At 41.4% G+C, this 16628-nt stretch overlaps 2 protein-coding genes across 3 annotated transcripts; one reads left to right on the forward strand and one right to left on the reverse strand.

The window, feature by feature from the left end:
• The first annotated feature begins 4601 nt into the window (after positions 1 to 4601).
• On the forward strand, positions 4602 to 5635 carry LOC306960689 (fibroblast growth factor-binding protein 1-like). The gene is made up of 2 exons (XM_079553165.1): positions 4602 to 4639; positions 4912 to 5635. Exon 2 carries the CDS (start codon positions 4932 to 4934, stop codon positions 5601 to 5603), a length of 672 nt encoding a protein of 223 aa, XP_079409291.1. The 5' UTR covers positions 4602 to 4639; positions 4912 to 4931; the 3' UTR covers positions 5604 to 5635.
• Positions 5636 to 9091: 3456 nt separating this feature from the next.
• Positions 9092 to 16198, reverse strand: anxa5b (annexin A5b). Of its 2 annotated transcripts, none has more exons than XM_079553755.1 (12): positions 16165 to 16198; positions 13420 to 13504; positions 11585 to 11679; positions 11344 to 11457; positions 11163 to 11253; positions 10710 to 10789; positions 10587 to 10637; positions 10282 to 10375; positions 10118 to 10213; positions 9979 to 10037; positions 9498 to 9620; positions 9092 to 9424 (listed from the first exon to the last, which is right to left on the reverse strand). In XM_079553755.1, exons 1-12 carry the CDS (start codon positions 16165 to 16167, stop codon positions 9362 to 9364), a joined length of 954 nt encoding a protein of 317 aa, XP_079409881.1. In that variant the 5' UTR covers positions 16168 to 16198; the 3' UTR covers positions 9092 to 9361. The 2 variants fall into 2 exon arrangements, with proteins under 2 accessions (XP_079409881.1, XP_079409880.1); XM_079553754.1 differs by having other exon boundaries at positions 9976 to 10037.
• Between the last annotated feature and the right edge of the window lie 430 nt (positions 16199 to 16628).

A 16628-nucleotide genomic window follows, 5' to 3' on the forward strand; every position in this document is an offset into this window, starting at 1 on the left:
TTGGATCTACCGGCATTCATCACGGCTGCATTGCACAGGCTGAACATCCTCCACAATCCATGGCCAGCCACAATGCTATTCTCATTTTTGTGGTACCAGTGTAACGTAGAACACAGCAAGGCTTTTGACGATATGGCAGGCATGTGACTCTTGTTTGTATATGAAGGTATAGTCTTTGTTTTTGTATGACGGATTTGGGAATAAACTGAGGAGTGGTGACAATCAAAGCGCGCCTTGTTTCTTTCCATCACTGTAGGTCAAAGCAACAACAGGCAGGAAACCATTAAGATGCAGACACTTACGATAATACAGGGACGTGACTGAGGAGGGCTAAACACTTTGTCTTTGTACGAGTGGATGAATGAGTCTGCAGAGGTGGAGTGTGCCAGAACAGAGGGGGTCTGTGTGCACGCCTCTGCAGACCAGGGGAAAATAAATTGGACTAAATAAACACACCTCACTCACTCCTCTCTGTGGACGAGAATGCAAGCAGCCCCTCGCACACTTGTTAAAATATGGGGGGAAAAATGTGGGTGCATTCAGTGTCTACTGTTTTGTTGATTCAAAGAAAGTAAAATGAAATGAAAATCCAGTCAATTTTACATGTATAGGTGTTTTTATTTTTCATTTCCAATTTAAAAGTTTAGTCTTTTCCACACCAACTTGTAAGTCCACAATTTGTATCAAAGTAAAAATTATAAAACACAAAGTAGTTTATACCCTTAGGCCTCAACCTGACCATAGTGTTTTGTTAGTGTGTTATTTGCCTAATTTTGTTTAAATAATTCTTGCACACTTTCCATAAATCATATAAACTTTATTTAACTTCTCAAATATCACTGTGTTGATATATTTAACTGAAATTTCTTATCCAGACAACCAATGTTTTATAAAGGAAAATCATGAAAATTTACAGGGATGCCCAAATAATGAATGTAATGAGAGTTTCATTATGAATTCAATTCAATGCATTATTTCGAACTGTGAGAGAAGCCAGTGAGTCCATATAGTCTACTGGAAAAATATTGTGGGACCGTCAGTTGCATTCTCATGGCATCCTTATACGCTGCAGTAGCTTTTGTATATTATTCTTTGTAACGCCTCCACAGGTGAGCAGTTTACATGGGAGTGCAATATCAATAAAACAATCATTCAAACTTTATTTATAAAGCGCTTTTCATACCGAAAGGTATCACAAAGTGCTTTACAGATTACAACATTTAAAACAATGCGCCTGGCACAACCTCCAATATATATTTTATATTAGGATTAAATAAATAGATGTCAGTTAAAAGCTAAGCTAAAAAGGTGGGTCTTGAGCCTGCTCTTAAAAACATGAACATGAAGGTTCATAAGGTAAAAGCAGTTCTGAAAGATAAGAAGGACCAAGACCATTAAGACATTTAAAAAACATTAAAAGAACTTTAAAATCGATCCTGAATCACACGGGAGCCAATGCAGCGATTCTAAAACCAGTGTAATGTGGTTCCGCCTCCTGGTCTTCGTCAGGACACGAGCTGCTGAATTTTGTAAAAGTTGTAAACCTGAGATCCTCTTTTTGGGGAGACAAGAAAGCAGGGCATTGCAGTAGTCGATGCGACTGGTGATAAAAGCATGCATTAGTCCTCAGACTTTTTTCTCTGGGGGCCACATTATTGTTCCTGACTGTGATGTATGACCCAGACCAAAATGCCTCATTGTGAAGTAGAGATTACTCGCCTGCACAGTCGTCCCCACGACTATATCCACAAGATCAACACTTGATTCAGGCTCATATTTGTTTCACTGTAGTGCTTTGCAAAACATCATTATGTAATGTGACCAAAGTAATAGCTTCTTACACTTGTATTGTGCTTTACAAGCCTGTGTCACAAGTTTCTCAAAGTACTGTCTTCATTATTCATTCTCTCCACACTCTGTGGTGGTAAGCTTCATTTACCACGTGGCTATAATGTGTTTATATTCTGATCTCTTATGTAGGTGCCCTCTGCTGGACACCTGTGGAATTATTTTTTATTTATTCAAATTGCCCCCTAGTGGCTGGAATGAGTAAACTGGTTATTTAGTTAAAATATCCTAACTCCGCACAGGAATGGGCTAGAGACTTATACATACTTTTACATACTCAGGGATTTGTGCTCTACAAGTCCGGGGCCGGATTAAATCATCTCGCGGGCCGTAGTTTGAGGACCCCTGCATTAGCGTCTCCGTGTTGGCCCGAGAAAGAATGGGGCGGACTCTGGCTATATTCTTTAGATGGTAGAAAACTATCTTTGCAATATTCTTAATGTGTGGAATAAAAGTCGGCTCAGAGTCAAAAATCACACCCACTTGAGGGGAAGGATTAATAGACAGTGACTGTAGTTTGGGTAAAAGTCTCTCTCTCTGGGCCTCAGGACCGATGATTAACATTTCAGTTTTGTCCTGGTTAAGCTGGAGAAAGTTTTCTGTCATCCAGAATTTGATGTCTAAAATGCAGTTAAAAAGTGCATCTATTGGCCTGGTGTCATCAGGAGACATGGAGATGTATAACTGTGAATCATCAGCATAACTGTGAAAATTTACCCCGTGTCTCCTGATGACATCACCAAGAGGGAGCATATATACAGGTTAAAAAGCACTGGGCCTAAAATTGAACCCTGAGGCACGCCACATGTGATTTTATGGACTTTTGAGGAGCAGGTGTCCACACTTAGCATGAACGTCCTGTCTGTGAGGTAGGAAGTAAACCATTTGTGTTCAGCACCGGAGAGGCCGATGTGCTTTAAACGAGTTAAAAGAATAGTGTGGTCGACTGTATCGAAGGCAGCGCTCAGATCCAGGAGGACCAACACTGTGACCTTCTGTGAGTCATAATTTAATCTAAAGTCATTTAAAATCTTTAAGAGGGCGGTCTCAGTGCTGTGGTTTACCCTAAAGCCAGACTGAATTTTTTTGAGGACATTTTGTGCAGTAATAAAATCATTAAGTTGGATAAAGACAAGTTTTTCTAAGATTTTGCTTAAGAATGACAAGTTGGATACCGGTCTAAAATTGTTAAGCTCACTACAGTCCAAATTGCTTTTCTTCAACAGGGGCCTTAAAGAGTCTGATTTTAACAGGTGTTAAACACATTCCTAACCTGCAGATCAGCATGTTAGCCTGTCCATAAGTGTTTCACACTGTCTGTAAATGTCTCCATCATCAGACAGGTCTGCAGTCACATACTGCCCCAAATATTTACTTTCCTCAGTGGCATTTAGTCTATTGCCTGACAAAAATAAATCAGGGAATGTCAGTTTGGAGTCCTCCCTGCTCCGGGCTATTATGATACTGGTTTTCTTTGTATTTTATATCAAAGTCTCTTCTATCTTCCATCTCTTGTAACCCAATGCTATATGAACAAAGAATGACAAGGTCATATTATTCTCATTTGGTCTAAAACTGATGTAAACGTTACATGTGTGACTTCAGACGGCAGTTAACCTGTTGACACCCATCACGTGTCTCCCTGCTTGTTTGTAAAATGGGGTTGGGACAATATATTGTTTTGCAATAAATCATAATACGGCTTTGATTGATTGATTGATTGATTGATTGATTGATTGATTGATTGATTGATTGATTGATTGATTGATTGATTGATTGATTGATTGATTGATTGATTGATTGATTGATTGATGTGAAACATGCTAGCCATACTTCAATTACATTATGCATATTTAACAGGCAGAGCTTCACTATTACCACAGTCAACACTCATCCGTGGCTTAAGGGATTGAAAACTGCAAAGGAAAGAAAAGTATTGTAGGCCTGGATATAAGCATTTTTCCAACAATAATTTCTCGCATTTGATCCAACAGCACTATTTAGATTTAATGACTTCCCCTTGTTTACCTGGATAATTTCACGTTATAAAATAGCTACACAATAATGATACTAAGTTGTTTTACAGTAATTAGGCCACTCTACTCTTACTCGAAGTTACTGTTAGGTAAGTTACATTAGCACACAATTTGTAACCCATGGGATGAATAAAATGGTTATGATGGGAAACCCCCAGTGCCCAGTATTTTCACTCTGACTATGCGACCTCACGCTGCAGAGTTCAGCCACCAGGGGGTGCCGTTGCCTCTTAAGTGAAAAGTCACCTGTTGAGTTATTGCTTAGTGTCCCATTTACTCACTGCTGGATGAGCAGTAGCAGCGTTCAACTGAAGTAAGTTTATACATGACTCAAACGTCTTTATTAATTTTCTTTAAAAGTTTAAGATGCTTGTTGATTTTGTTTTTCCATCTACAGAAGCTGATTGGTGGCATCTGCGAGCCTCTATAATTGACTGAGAGGTGTGTCAACATTGTAGTAAAGTGTCATTTTGTCTCTATTGTGAAATCGCTCGTCACTGGTTTAACTTCACGCTCTTTGATCTTCTGCCAGTAAACAGGGGTTTTGTTGGATCATGCCAAGGCATGTTAGACATTAGGAATCTTGCATTCCATGACGCCCCTTATCATTACACGGAATATTCTTTTCAATGGGTTGTAAGGAGGTGCTTTGAGAGAGAAATGGGCGTGTAGCTATAGCTGTGCGTAAAAGCCATGTGCGCGGCCGGAAACCTCACAGAACAGGACAAAACAGCGCTTTTTAAGACATCCTATCAGTAAGTAGCCTTTGATTGTGCTTATGATTATCTTATGATTATTCTGTTTATGTATTTATTCTTATTTGGATTTCCAATCACTAAAATTGAGCTCTAGATTATAAAATAAATTTGACTTTCTCGCTGAACCAGATTTGATTTTGTGTTTTGTTTTGTTCTAAGCTTAAGAACTGTTGAATTGTGCGCAAAATGACTTCCCCATCAATTAGCTTTATTTTCTATTGGTTTAAGGTTGTTTGTTGTTATATTAATAATCTTTGCATTTTTCTCAGGTGCCTCTCTTTGCTTCAGCATGCTGATTCTCAGGACTGTATCTCCCTGGATACTGGTATCCATCCTCGCGCTCCTCTCGGTGTGCTCGGGGGCCCGCGACAGATCCCGGTCCAACGGGGTCACGAGAGCACCACGGAGTGGGAATGGGCCTAATCGGGGAAAGTTCAATCAGAAGAACGGCATGCAGTGCACCTGGGCCGCCAAAGACGTGAATGAAGTGGTGAAGATGACGGTGAAGTGTGAGGACCCCCAGGCCCGCATCTATGGAGGAGTTACGGAGTTTCAGTGCGAGTACAAGGCTAAACCACAGAGCTGCCCGGACTATCAGTCCAACTCCAAAGGATACTACAAGCAGGTGTCCCGTGCGCTTAAAAAGCTGCAGGGGAAACTGTGCCGGGACGAGCGCGCGCTGGTGAAGGCGGGCATGTGCAAGCGCGCGCCCCGAGATGCGCATTTCAAACTGGACATAAGTACCTCTGTCTTTGCAGCTCAGTCTGGTAGGGACACCTTCCCGCTGGGAAACAGGGCCAACACAACAACCAGCAGGAGTACCCCAACCGCTCCCAGTGGGACCCCTGCAGACTGCAAAGGGCGCGCTGACCACCGTCAGGTGGCTCAGGAGTACTGCAACAGCTCATGGGCCAGCGTGTGCGCCTTCTTCTTCTCCATGTTACAGAGCGATGATTGTTAGGAACAAGGCAGAACGGACTGAGTGCAGATTGTCGCCGCTGACTCTTTAGTTTTGTAGTTCATTATTCTATATGCCACGGGTGCATTTTTTTTCAGGTGTTTTGCAGAGATGTTTAAAAACCTCTTTTGGTCAAAGTATTTAATGATGTAAATTTTCCATTTTCATTGTGACTTTGGAAAGCACTTAACTTTATGTAACCTGTCACGTGTCTCCGTGCACGAAGACAGAGTGCGTTTCATTGACAATATTGTGTGACAGTTGAATAAATAACAATAAAATATACTACTTAAGATGTTTATACCTTAGAAGAAGTGTATAATTCTATCACAAACACATCTGTATCTATGCACTATAATGTTTTTATTTTCTATCTTTTCGAGTCATTTTGATGACCAATAGAGGGAAAATCCTTGCTTTTTAAAACTTTTTATAGCAATACACGTCCCGTAATATTTCCTCAGCCAGATCCAGCTGCTACAGCCTCAGAGTTCAGCAGCTATTTTAGTCTCTGGTAAATGTCTTTATGCACTTATGAAAGTTAAGGGATTATACATTAACCCAGCAGCCCTCTCTCCCTCTCCCATGTTTCCTGCTGCAGTCTCTAATTACATCCACAGTGACAGCAGCGCATTTGAGTTATGCACATAGTGAAGACTGATGTGTGCATTGAAATCCCTGAACAAGTGCAAGCCCAGATGTAGCTTTATGCTTTCCGGTCTGTTTGACCCCTGTGATCCCTGGCCTGAACCTTTTTCAGACTCCTAGAAACAACTGCAGAGTGACTTCCAACCTCTTTTAACGGAACTGGACTCACAACACACATTATTGTAGATATAGTTAACTGACAAGTCAAGGACACATTCCAGTGGCACCACACACAGGAAGGAAGTTGTTAGAGGTTAGAGTTCAAAGGTGAAGGAGGAAATGAGGATCCCATCCATACACCTCCTCCCAGCTCTTCCAACATGTGGCTTTGTGGCTTTTATCTCCTAACCCCTTTGAGCTTTGATCCAAAGATCTACCAGACAAATATGGACTCTTGGCCAGACATCCTTCCTTATACATCACCTGCCCAAAGGCTGACAGTGCCTCTTTTATGGACCGAACATTTATCCCCTTGTCTGGACTCAAACCTATTACTGCAACGATGATGTTGATGATCAATGTCATATTGGCTTTGATATTATTTCTCAGTAGTTGAACTGTTGAAGAGTAGTTGGGTGGAAGTTGGGCGTGTGCTGTGGCCAACTGCGTCCAGTTTCAACATTATATGTTTGACATAGGCCACAAGGCCAGCAGTGATAAAACATCAGATAAAGCTAAGGTGGATGGTTGCACGTTTGTTCACATGTGCTTATGGGCAGTGTGGCCTTCATTCCTTTTGTTCTGGGGATTTCAGCTTGATGTATCATTTTCAGGGTGTTATATAGTTACAACAAAACAAAATGACTTGCTGGGTGTAAAGTTATCCCATAAAAGACACAATCATCCGATTTTCAGCCACCAATCACCGCCCTCTGAGTCTGACTCACACTTCATTCGTCTGATACACTTTTGAAACACAATAGCTGTAAATGTGCAGAAAGCACAGTGCAGAGTAAGAACATATTTTAACTTTAAACCTTTGTGATTAGCATGTACAGTACATGTTTCAGAACAAATAGTGGGCCCCTTTATATCTATACAGCAAGGTATTCAGCTCATTCATTATAGCTTCATGTCTCGTCATGTTTCTGTCATGGAAGTGCCAGTGCAAACCAAACAATCACCTGTGACTGTGAGATAGTGTTTCTTCTCCACTTCCTACACAATCTCTTTGAAGCTACTGAGCTTTACATTAACCACGGACTCATGGAGGAGGAAGTCTGGTATTGTGACTGTTGTGTCTGTATAGCTCAATCAAACAGAAGACGAGAGTGTGGAGAAAATAATAGGTGCAGGTGCAAACATTTCTATAGGTTCAATCTATTTGTAGAGAGTTCTGCTGATACTTTTAAATAAGTAATTTGTACATGTAGTATTACTTGTTCTGACATATTATTTTACTAATATTTTTGTTTCATCCATTTTAATTCTTTGATTATATTGTCAGGGCCATTGACAGAACAGAGGAGCAGGCACCACTGATACTTTGCTTCTCTAAGACAGGCTTCAAAGTAGAACTCAAGTGATCAAAGTGAATTATTTAATGCCTTGCCAACAAATGTGACATGGTTAGAGGGCGTTCATTTAGTCCACTACACCAACTACGGCACTAATTGTAGCCATAGCATTTGATCTAGGTCTGCAGTCTTTGGTTGATTCTGTCAATAGCAAGCTCCTAGTGTGGGAGCTTTTTACGTACACATGACAATGTTTAATTCCTTGTGACAGCCCCTCCCCTTCTAAAGTCATTCTGAACTTGAACCAGTGTTTGTTTCTGACTTAGTTGGAGCCTGTCAGATTCACAGAGCTTGAGGGGATGTGATGAATCAGAGGAGGGGCTGGAGGGCAGGAGGAGGAAAAACATGAAAACAGTAGTCAACGCTCCAGTAATCTGACCTACAAATCTGACAACCCCACACATGCCCTCCCAAAGCCTCCTGCACCCACACACACAACGCATCCGGGGGAGGAGCCAGAGGTATTGTTCCCACTGTGGCTCGAGGTGGCCTGACCCCACACCCTGCTGTTCAGACCTCATTATTGGCTGCCTGTTTCTACGGCAACAATCAAAGGCAACCGCCTCACTCTGAAAAATAATAGAAAGTAGTGAAAATGGCAGGACCTGGGCTGACCTGAGCTGGTGACATACATAACAACAAAGCACTCTGACTCTGTCATCATCGTTATAGGTTAAGACAAGGTCAAGCAGACTTTGTGTCTTTGTGCATGATCTGCAGCATGGATGCGTTTGGAACTTAATGTGAATGCCTGTCAAAACACCCAGGCGTCGGTGGTTCTCAAACTTTTCACACCAAGTATACCACCTCAAAAGAATTTGATCATTCAAGCATCACCAGGCCTGGGTCCTGATCAAATCTAGGTGTATAAAGGTTTAAATTAGACCTTTTTTGCACAAAAGTATTTCTAAATGTGGTATAAGCTATGTCCAAATTACTAAACTGGAATGCATTACTAGAGGATATATTAAATGATCTAATTCAAACGAATAAAATCTAAAATCACAAATGGCCCCGAGTACCACCTGATCAGTGGTACCACGGTTTAAAGAACCATTGATGCAGGCATACTTTTTGTTGCTTACACATATATTTCTATGGTCCCACGTTACCGGAACTACCTTAGTGTAAAAGCAAAAATAGTACATATGGTGAATAAAGGAGGCTTATGCTTTTTTGTTTGTTAACTTAAAAGTATTAACTGTTGCTCACTGTGGCTACTTGTCCTTGAAACTTTACAACTAAAACGGCTCTATCACCATCTAGTGGCTCAAATGAGACTTGAAATGATGTTTCGTGGTTTTTCCAGAAAGCAGAACTTGAATGAAAATTTATTGCATTTTCCGGTTACAAAGTGCAACAAAGACAAAAAACGGTTTGAAATTATAACAATACAATGACTTCAGTGGTAAAATATTAGTTGGACCAAAGCTGCTTTCATGCTCTGATAAAATGTTAGCTACCATTCAGACGTGTTACTGGAAATAGAGTTTGAGAGGCCCATGAGAGTCATGTGTCACTCACAAGCTTTGACTCATTTAACAGGAACTTCAACTGGCAGAGGCACTTCAGGTACGGTTCTTTGGACGGTTCTGTTTATTCATCATCACCATTACAGAGCAACAGTAAAGCTTTACGATAGTCCCCGCTGGTGTCACCCTAGAACACATTTGGTGTATCATGTGACTGTTCAAAGGGAAAAAGCACCAAGGTTTATGTGAATGGGGCATACCTTGATCATTGAGTGCAGAGAACCGGCAAACAGCATCCTGAATTCCTTTCTAATGTCCATCAGGTCCACCTCACTGCGAGTTGCCATCACTCTGATGAGGGTGTCGTCGTCTGTTCCCAACCCCTAACATGTGCACATTGCAACAAATAACACATTTTCTGTTAACATACAAACCTCTAAACGAACAGCAGCTAATCACCTATATATGCAAACTCATGGACAAAAAACTCATTTAAAACAACGTAAACTTGTCAAAAAGTCTATGGAGATTTTACTTCCGGAAACAGGCGTAGCCCCAATGAGTTGTATTAAGTCTAAATGCATCCAAAAAGTATATTAAATGGATATAAAAACTGGAAAATTTTACAAATAAATTTGAACATTTCATAAAAAGTGCACAGTGTTGATACAGTGTAGCTCTTATAACGCAAATATTTAAATACAGTAAACAGAAATTAAAAACTGTAACAGAAACTACCACCTTCATGGAGTTGTACAGGGTTTCGGCGAAGTAAGCTGGGACACTCCTGGCACACTTCACTTTACAGAGAAGCAGAAGGAAAGACAGGTTGAGTTTTTCAGTTACACTTAACAAATCTATACAAAGAATAGTTTCTTACCAACAGCAAGAAGCAGTTGTTCGAGGTTTCCTGAGGTCTCTCTTTTAATGCTTTCCTCGATCTCAAATCCAGACATTAACATGTAAGCATCAAACACTGTAAAACAGCAAGGGCCAGTTAAAACATGCTGACTTTTTTGTGAATGATAACCGGTTCTCTGTTACCTTCCCTCAGGTGCTCTGCACTACGGTTGCCCAAAATTGTGACAAAAGCCTGTTCGTCGGTGCCGAACTTCTCCTCTCCTGCCTTGAAGAGAGCCTAAAAGCCACAGAAGCGAAAGACAAGTCACTCTTCCATCATGAAAGTGCTGTTTTGCTGTGCGCCACTAGAGGGAGACATAACACTAAATACCATCTCTGCCTCAAAAACAACGTTTCCCTCCTACTGGCAAACGCATGTGACTGTCATCCCCCGAAAACAAGAGAGACATTCAAAATAAAAGCAAACAATTTGAAGAATATGAAGTCACCTTAGCATCGGCCTCGATTTCTCCCGCCTGGACACCACTCATCCTGTTCCCCTGTGAACACAAAGCAATGTGACAAGTGAACATGGCAAAGTTACAAAGCTCAGTATTGCCTCCAAAACGCACCTGCAGCAGAATGACCAGAAGTCTCTGGAAGTGTCCGGAAGTGTCTCCACAGACGTCCTCCTCCAGACTGGCGTCATACTCTGAGGAAGATCATATTCATTAGCTTCAAACCAGTTCATCTGTGTAAGCACAAGTATAAGCCGTGGCTGCCTTGTGCAATACAACGCTGTCTCTTGAACTGCAGCAGCCATGGTCAGTGTTGAAATCAAATTGTGTGGGAGAACTGAATCGCACAAATGTTGCAGTTGCAGTCATTTGAGTGGTAAAATAACAGCCACGTGTTAAACCTTTATCTTATCACTTCCCTGGGATCAGCCTCCGACATAAGACAATTGAACGATAAAATTTACTTTATTCATACAGTAAGTCTGAGTTTGTAAAACAATGAAATTGGCTTCTACATTTTAAAGCTTCTAGATGTGTAACGTTCACTGTTGTTTAAGTTGTACATACCCAGTCTATAGGCGACCACAATGTCCTTCACTTGAGCGGCAGTTCTGGAGGCCAGGATCTCGATCAACACTTTCTCATTCGTTCCGGCACCCTAAAACAATAAGTACAGATTTGGAGCAGTTTGATTGGCAGGCAAGTTACATAATCCATAGGTGACATCTCTATTTATTCCAATGATTACCTTGATGGCATTGTAGAGGGCGGACACGTCATAGGCGAGGGGTGGAGTCATTAACGCCACTATAAGAGTTTCGAATTTTCCCCCAAGCTCTCCTTTCAGGTCATTGATCAGATCCTACACAAACACAAAACCAATTTAGACCTCTCCAAACATGCTCTAAAATCTACAATAAGCAATGATGTGTGGTCTGTTTTTCCCCCCAGATTCATTCGCTCTGCAGAGACGGGAAGCAAGTACCAACCTTCCCGAAGAGAGTTTTATAGGTCTCCTTGATCTCCTGCCTCTGGAAGTTAGTACGAGCGGTCAACAGCTGCAAGATGGCATCCTCATCAGTCCCTATGGAAACAATGCCCACGGTCACTCAGCAACAGCCCGTTTACAGCATGGTTTACAGTGCCAGGTGAGCATAGATATCAGTCCCAGGTGATGATTAACAACAGCAAACAATAGAGGGAACTGGGCTAGATAACGAGTCGTGGCACTAGGTGATTTATTTAACAGTGTATAAAGCTAGTAACATGTAATGACCAAAATATAACTCAAATTAAAGTTTTCTAGACATATAGACTGTCATGTTACAGTTCACGCATCTAGACATTTTTGTTTACAAACATTGAAATATGGTGTGTCTTGATTTTATATTGTTTACTCATTCCTAACACAGTTCTAACCTCCCCATTCTCCCCAGAGATACGTTTATAAGCATTTTTCACTAATTCAGGGAGCAATACTGTCACTGCAGTGTAAACAACGAGCAGCTAGTTTGCTATTGAGTTATTAATCATATGCACAGTGCACAATTTTTTATTATTTTATTTGTTTGCGCAAATGTCTGCTTTTACAATCGACTGAAGGTCAAAACTTCGCACATCAATTACTTGAGGCAGGTGCGTAGGAGATGAGGGGAAAGAAAATCCCAGCGTACATGAATGAAGATAATACTATTTCGTACTATTACTATTTTATAATATTTCGATAAGGTCAACGTTTCGGTCCTGACACAGCAATTTGCCTGGTGAAGGTCTCCGGACCGAAACGTTGACCAAAAAAATCCATAAACTATTTTTGCAAGGTTGGCAGTGTGAGGGAAGTATTGTTTTTATTCATTCCACTACAAGAAAAAAAATAGATATAAGGCTTATAGATACAGACGGCATCTTGTCATAGAAGGGGGCGTGGCTTCACCGAGGGGGAAAATAGAATCTTTAGAGAAACACAATTTGTCAGTCTTTTTAGCCATTTTCTGGCGGAATATAAACTTATTCATCACATATAAATAAAGTCAAGTGTAAATCGGGTCCATATGGATATTTTCTCACAGCAGATTGTTCAGTAGAAGTGAAAAAACAGCAGTTGTAGCTCGTGCTAGCTAACCGTTAGCATTAGCCCGATGCTAACATGTAGCATCAAGTTAGTATTCTCTGTTATTTATGTATTTATGGACTGTTGAACCACTTTGCTCCTCCCCATGTGTCTGTTTCTTTCTTAAGTAGAAAACTATATTCATAATTCAGCATTTGTTAAAGTAGTTTTTGAATAATTAGAGAAAGTTTAGATTTTTCTCCAAATTGTTTTCCCCCTTAACTGTTTTCAAACATGACCATATATGGGCGACTCCAGAGATGCCGTCTGTATCTATAAGTGCTGGGTCACTACTGTATGTAGCATGTAACACACTTAAGTCAGAACTCCGTTGAGTGTTTTAGCTATACGACTAATTGTAAAATTGTTCCTGTATTTCAACATCAGCTATTTAAATCAATAAACTCCTATCACTTTTCATCGTCACATAGGCCATGAATGTCAACAGCCCACACCGAATGTTATCAGCTGGAGTGTAATAAATAGTTGGCCAGGTTGAGGTGGGTTCTTCCTGACATTATAACCCACATAATTACATCTGCGCGCCGCTCGTGTGTGTAATGGCTAACTGCTGTCTGGGCGGGGCTTCAAAAAGATATTCTACAGCCATTGTTCACAGAATCTGAAATGAAGTGTCGTCTAAATGTTCGGCTCTCGCTTTACACCGAGCCAGCTCCTGTTACTGCGACCGGACGGGTCATGGGAGCGTCTTACCCAGCCCTTTCATGGCCTTGTACAGAACATCGGCATCAGCGCTGGGGTTGAAGTCATAGTGGGGCTTGATGGTTCCTCTGTTGGCCTGCAACACACAGCATGAAAAAGAAATCATAAACCGTCAGAGAAACTGAGAGAGAGCGATAAACTTTCTCGGTACAGAAATATAATGTTCCCAAACGAATGCTTCATCATTTTGCTTGGGAGTATTAAGTGCATTCTCTGGCCGCAGAAATGGCAAGATACTCCCTGCATTTAATAATTTACAGATGTAGCTCTGTGAACAGTTTACAGGAATACACCCATATTGTTTGGATTATTTCACTGAGAGCAATAATTGTAATAAACACTGGTAATAAAAAGGGATTGTTCATGGGCTGACTTTTGCACCACTAGAAACTTAAAGTGAATATCTATTTTGAAACTTCCTTAATGCCACCTCTATGGTTCAGTTTCAGTTTCTACTGTCAGCCTGTATCACCCCATTATTAGCAATTGAATATTAGCCACGATATCCAGGCTCTAGACTCACATTTTGTGAAACCGGAAAAGGTTTCATGTAGTTACGACATAATGTGGGTTTACCACTTTAGACATGCCGTAAATGCATTAGGAAATAGGGTTCAGTGCCTTCGACTTTACCTTTAAGATCTGGGTTGTTTATATTTATGAATAGATGTGGGGGAAATGGAAATAGGAAGTACCAGAATTCTTTACAATATACAAACATTAAAAAAATGTACGTGACAGTCAAACCATGTCCATTACGCCATCATTACCACATTTCCCAACAGTTTCTGCATCTAAAAATATGAGCATAGCCAACATTAACCCCAAACAAGGGATAAAAACACTTCAAGCCACTCATCATCCGCACCACTCCCTTTCAAACTCCCATCAACAATGAAACAGCTGAAGTGGTCTCTTCTTTTCTCTGCGGTGAGATGTTTGGAGCTGAAACCACCGGAATGCCTCTGGAATTTCAACCCTGGAAATCAGCGTGAAAAAAAAAAAAAAGTAGCCAGTCTGCAAACAAATTTTCACCGAACAACCGCTTTCTGTTCAACTCTCTGCATGAGGAATGCCCAAACGCCGATATCCGTTAATTTCTTATAAACACGTCCAAGCTCACAAGATGGACCAAATTGAATCAATGCACTGGGCAAACAGCTGGACAATGGGACACTATGAGAGACTTGGAAACATCACAATACCGATCATTTCCAGAGTGTGTGGCATGTTCAGACCTGAGGTGAGGCAGGGGTCGGCTGTAAGGTTGGTATGCTGAGCTCCCATACACAAACACTGTTATGTCACCAGTTATCTGTGCTGTAAATCAATCCTGCAAAAATGTTCGACTTCTATCTTTAAAGCTGCACTGTGTAACATTCCACCAAGTCCTGAGAAGATCTATGTTGGATTTCTTTCATCGCGGGGTGTTTTTTATGGGTGAAAAATCAATCAATCAAGCTCGCCCCTCAGCCGTCTTCGCTCTGAACTTTGCTCGGAACGGGACAGCACCAACTCGTCTCCGTGGAGATGGCCAAACGTGACGCTAACGACGTGTCACCTGTAATGTTCCGCAGTGTGGCTTTAAAATCATGCAATCTGTGACCGTGAAAAGTACATGCCATGACGCAGGTTGATTTTCAGTGCGAGCGGATAAACATCTCATCTTGTCCTGTCACGTTTGATATGATTGCCATGGTCACCGCATAAATATAGCATATAGTTTGAGAAGGGTTGTATATGGTTCAATCGATTCAGCACAAGGAACGCTGTGTTTACTTCAAGTGACATGTTTTGGGATATGTCTCTTTCTTTAAGATTTTAGGTGTTTAGTTCCACAAATCTGCTAAATCAATCTCGAAATTCTCAACTTTCCGGCGCTATAAATGTAAACATATACAGTGCATGTCTTAGTTCATTTGTACAGAAAGAGAAGATGCTGTTTCATGCGGCGTCACCCGGTAACTACAGAGATATTAACCATAAACCAAGTGAAAACATTTGCCAGTTTAAAGGCATGTCCTGCCGCCCACCTATATATAAATCTATGGTCAGCGAAACCCATCTGGGTGGACTGTTTGCGTGAAGTGACTGTGAATCACTGGAAAATCGATATCATATGTTTCAACGGGTTTGCTCCACGTCGAAGTGGCGATTCCCCTTTAAGAGAGAGGCTGGCTTTAACCACCAGGCTCTGGTGGAAATGAGTGTAGAAACTCACAGAGGAGGAGAGGCAGACAGACAGAGACCCACCCGAATGGACTGGAGCCCATGCACGCTGGATGAGTCATACTGTAAACTTCCCTAAATGATCCACTGTGCGTCGGAGTTGGCGAACTTTACCCAAAAGGCATACGATTATAACGGTAGTAAGTGGGTTACTTTAACATAGAAATAACAAAACAAAACGTGGAGCCTATCAAACTATGTAAAAGTGATCAAAAAGTTATACCTTCTCATGGATTCAAAGTTGACAAATGCACAGAGCTGACAAAATAGTACATCATCTTCCCCACATTCAGAAAAGTCAAGAAAACAAGACATTTGCAACAACTACTAGAAAAGCTGGATTTGAATTGAAAGTAAAAGGGGGGGGAAATTACATAACATTAGGTGGGCGTTGTCCAAGAGATCAGAGAAATAAAAACCCTTCTCCATTAGCATAAATAACGGCGTCTCCTTATGGCGCGTCGTCTATGGAGAGTAAGGGCAATAATAAAGGGAACTACTACTCACCATTTTCAAGTCTTGCAAGAGAAAGCGAAGGGATCTGTGGAACAAAACGGAAAGAAACAAAGCTTTTACACAGGAATTGGACACACATGCACTCTGCTTTTACACTTTCAGAAAGGTTTTTTCTATTGACAGTAAACATCCTGAAGAAACGCCTTTTTGTCAAACAAGACTTTTTTTTTTTGCTCCCTGGGACTAACTGTTTTTTGTCCTCTTTTCCCGCAGGTGACAGACGGTTTCATCACCTGGTGGTTTGTGAGCTGTGAAAAGCTGGGTGGTTAGTGAGTGCGGACTTACCGTGAGCAGAAGTGTCAACCTGTGGAGCGGAGGAAGCACCGGCACCGAGCGCAGACTTTGGGCGAAGTGGGGCGGACGCACAGACCCACTCGGGATAAAAAGTCCAGCTGCGCGCGTGCGTCAGCCGGGCCGTGAGCACGCGCAGGGCCACACCCCGGAGAACACGAGAG

Source organism: Gobius niger (genome assembly GCF_951799975.1).
Source record: "Gobius niger genome assembly, chromosome: 3".
Lineage (NCBI taxonomy): Eukaryota > Metazoa > Chordata > Actinopteri > Gobiiformes > Gobiidae > Gobius > Gobius niger.

Excerpts from the sequence above, each read along its gene's own strand:
- LOC306960689 (XM_079553165.1), top strand. The coding sequence starts at position 4,932 with ATGCTGATTCTCAGGACTGTATCTCCCTGGATACTGGTATCCATCCTC.
- anxa5b (XM_079553754.1), bottom strand. Across the intron at positions 11,254-11,343 it reads CCCTCTACAATGCCATCAAG|GGTGCCGGAACGAATGAGAA; the intron begins GTAATCATTGGA and ends TTATTGTTTTAG. Across the intron at positions 10,038-10,117 it reads ACAACTGCTTCTTGCTGTTG|TGAAGTGTGCCAGGAGTGTC; the intron begins GTAAGAAACTAT and ends TTCTCTGTAAAG.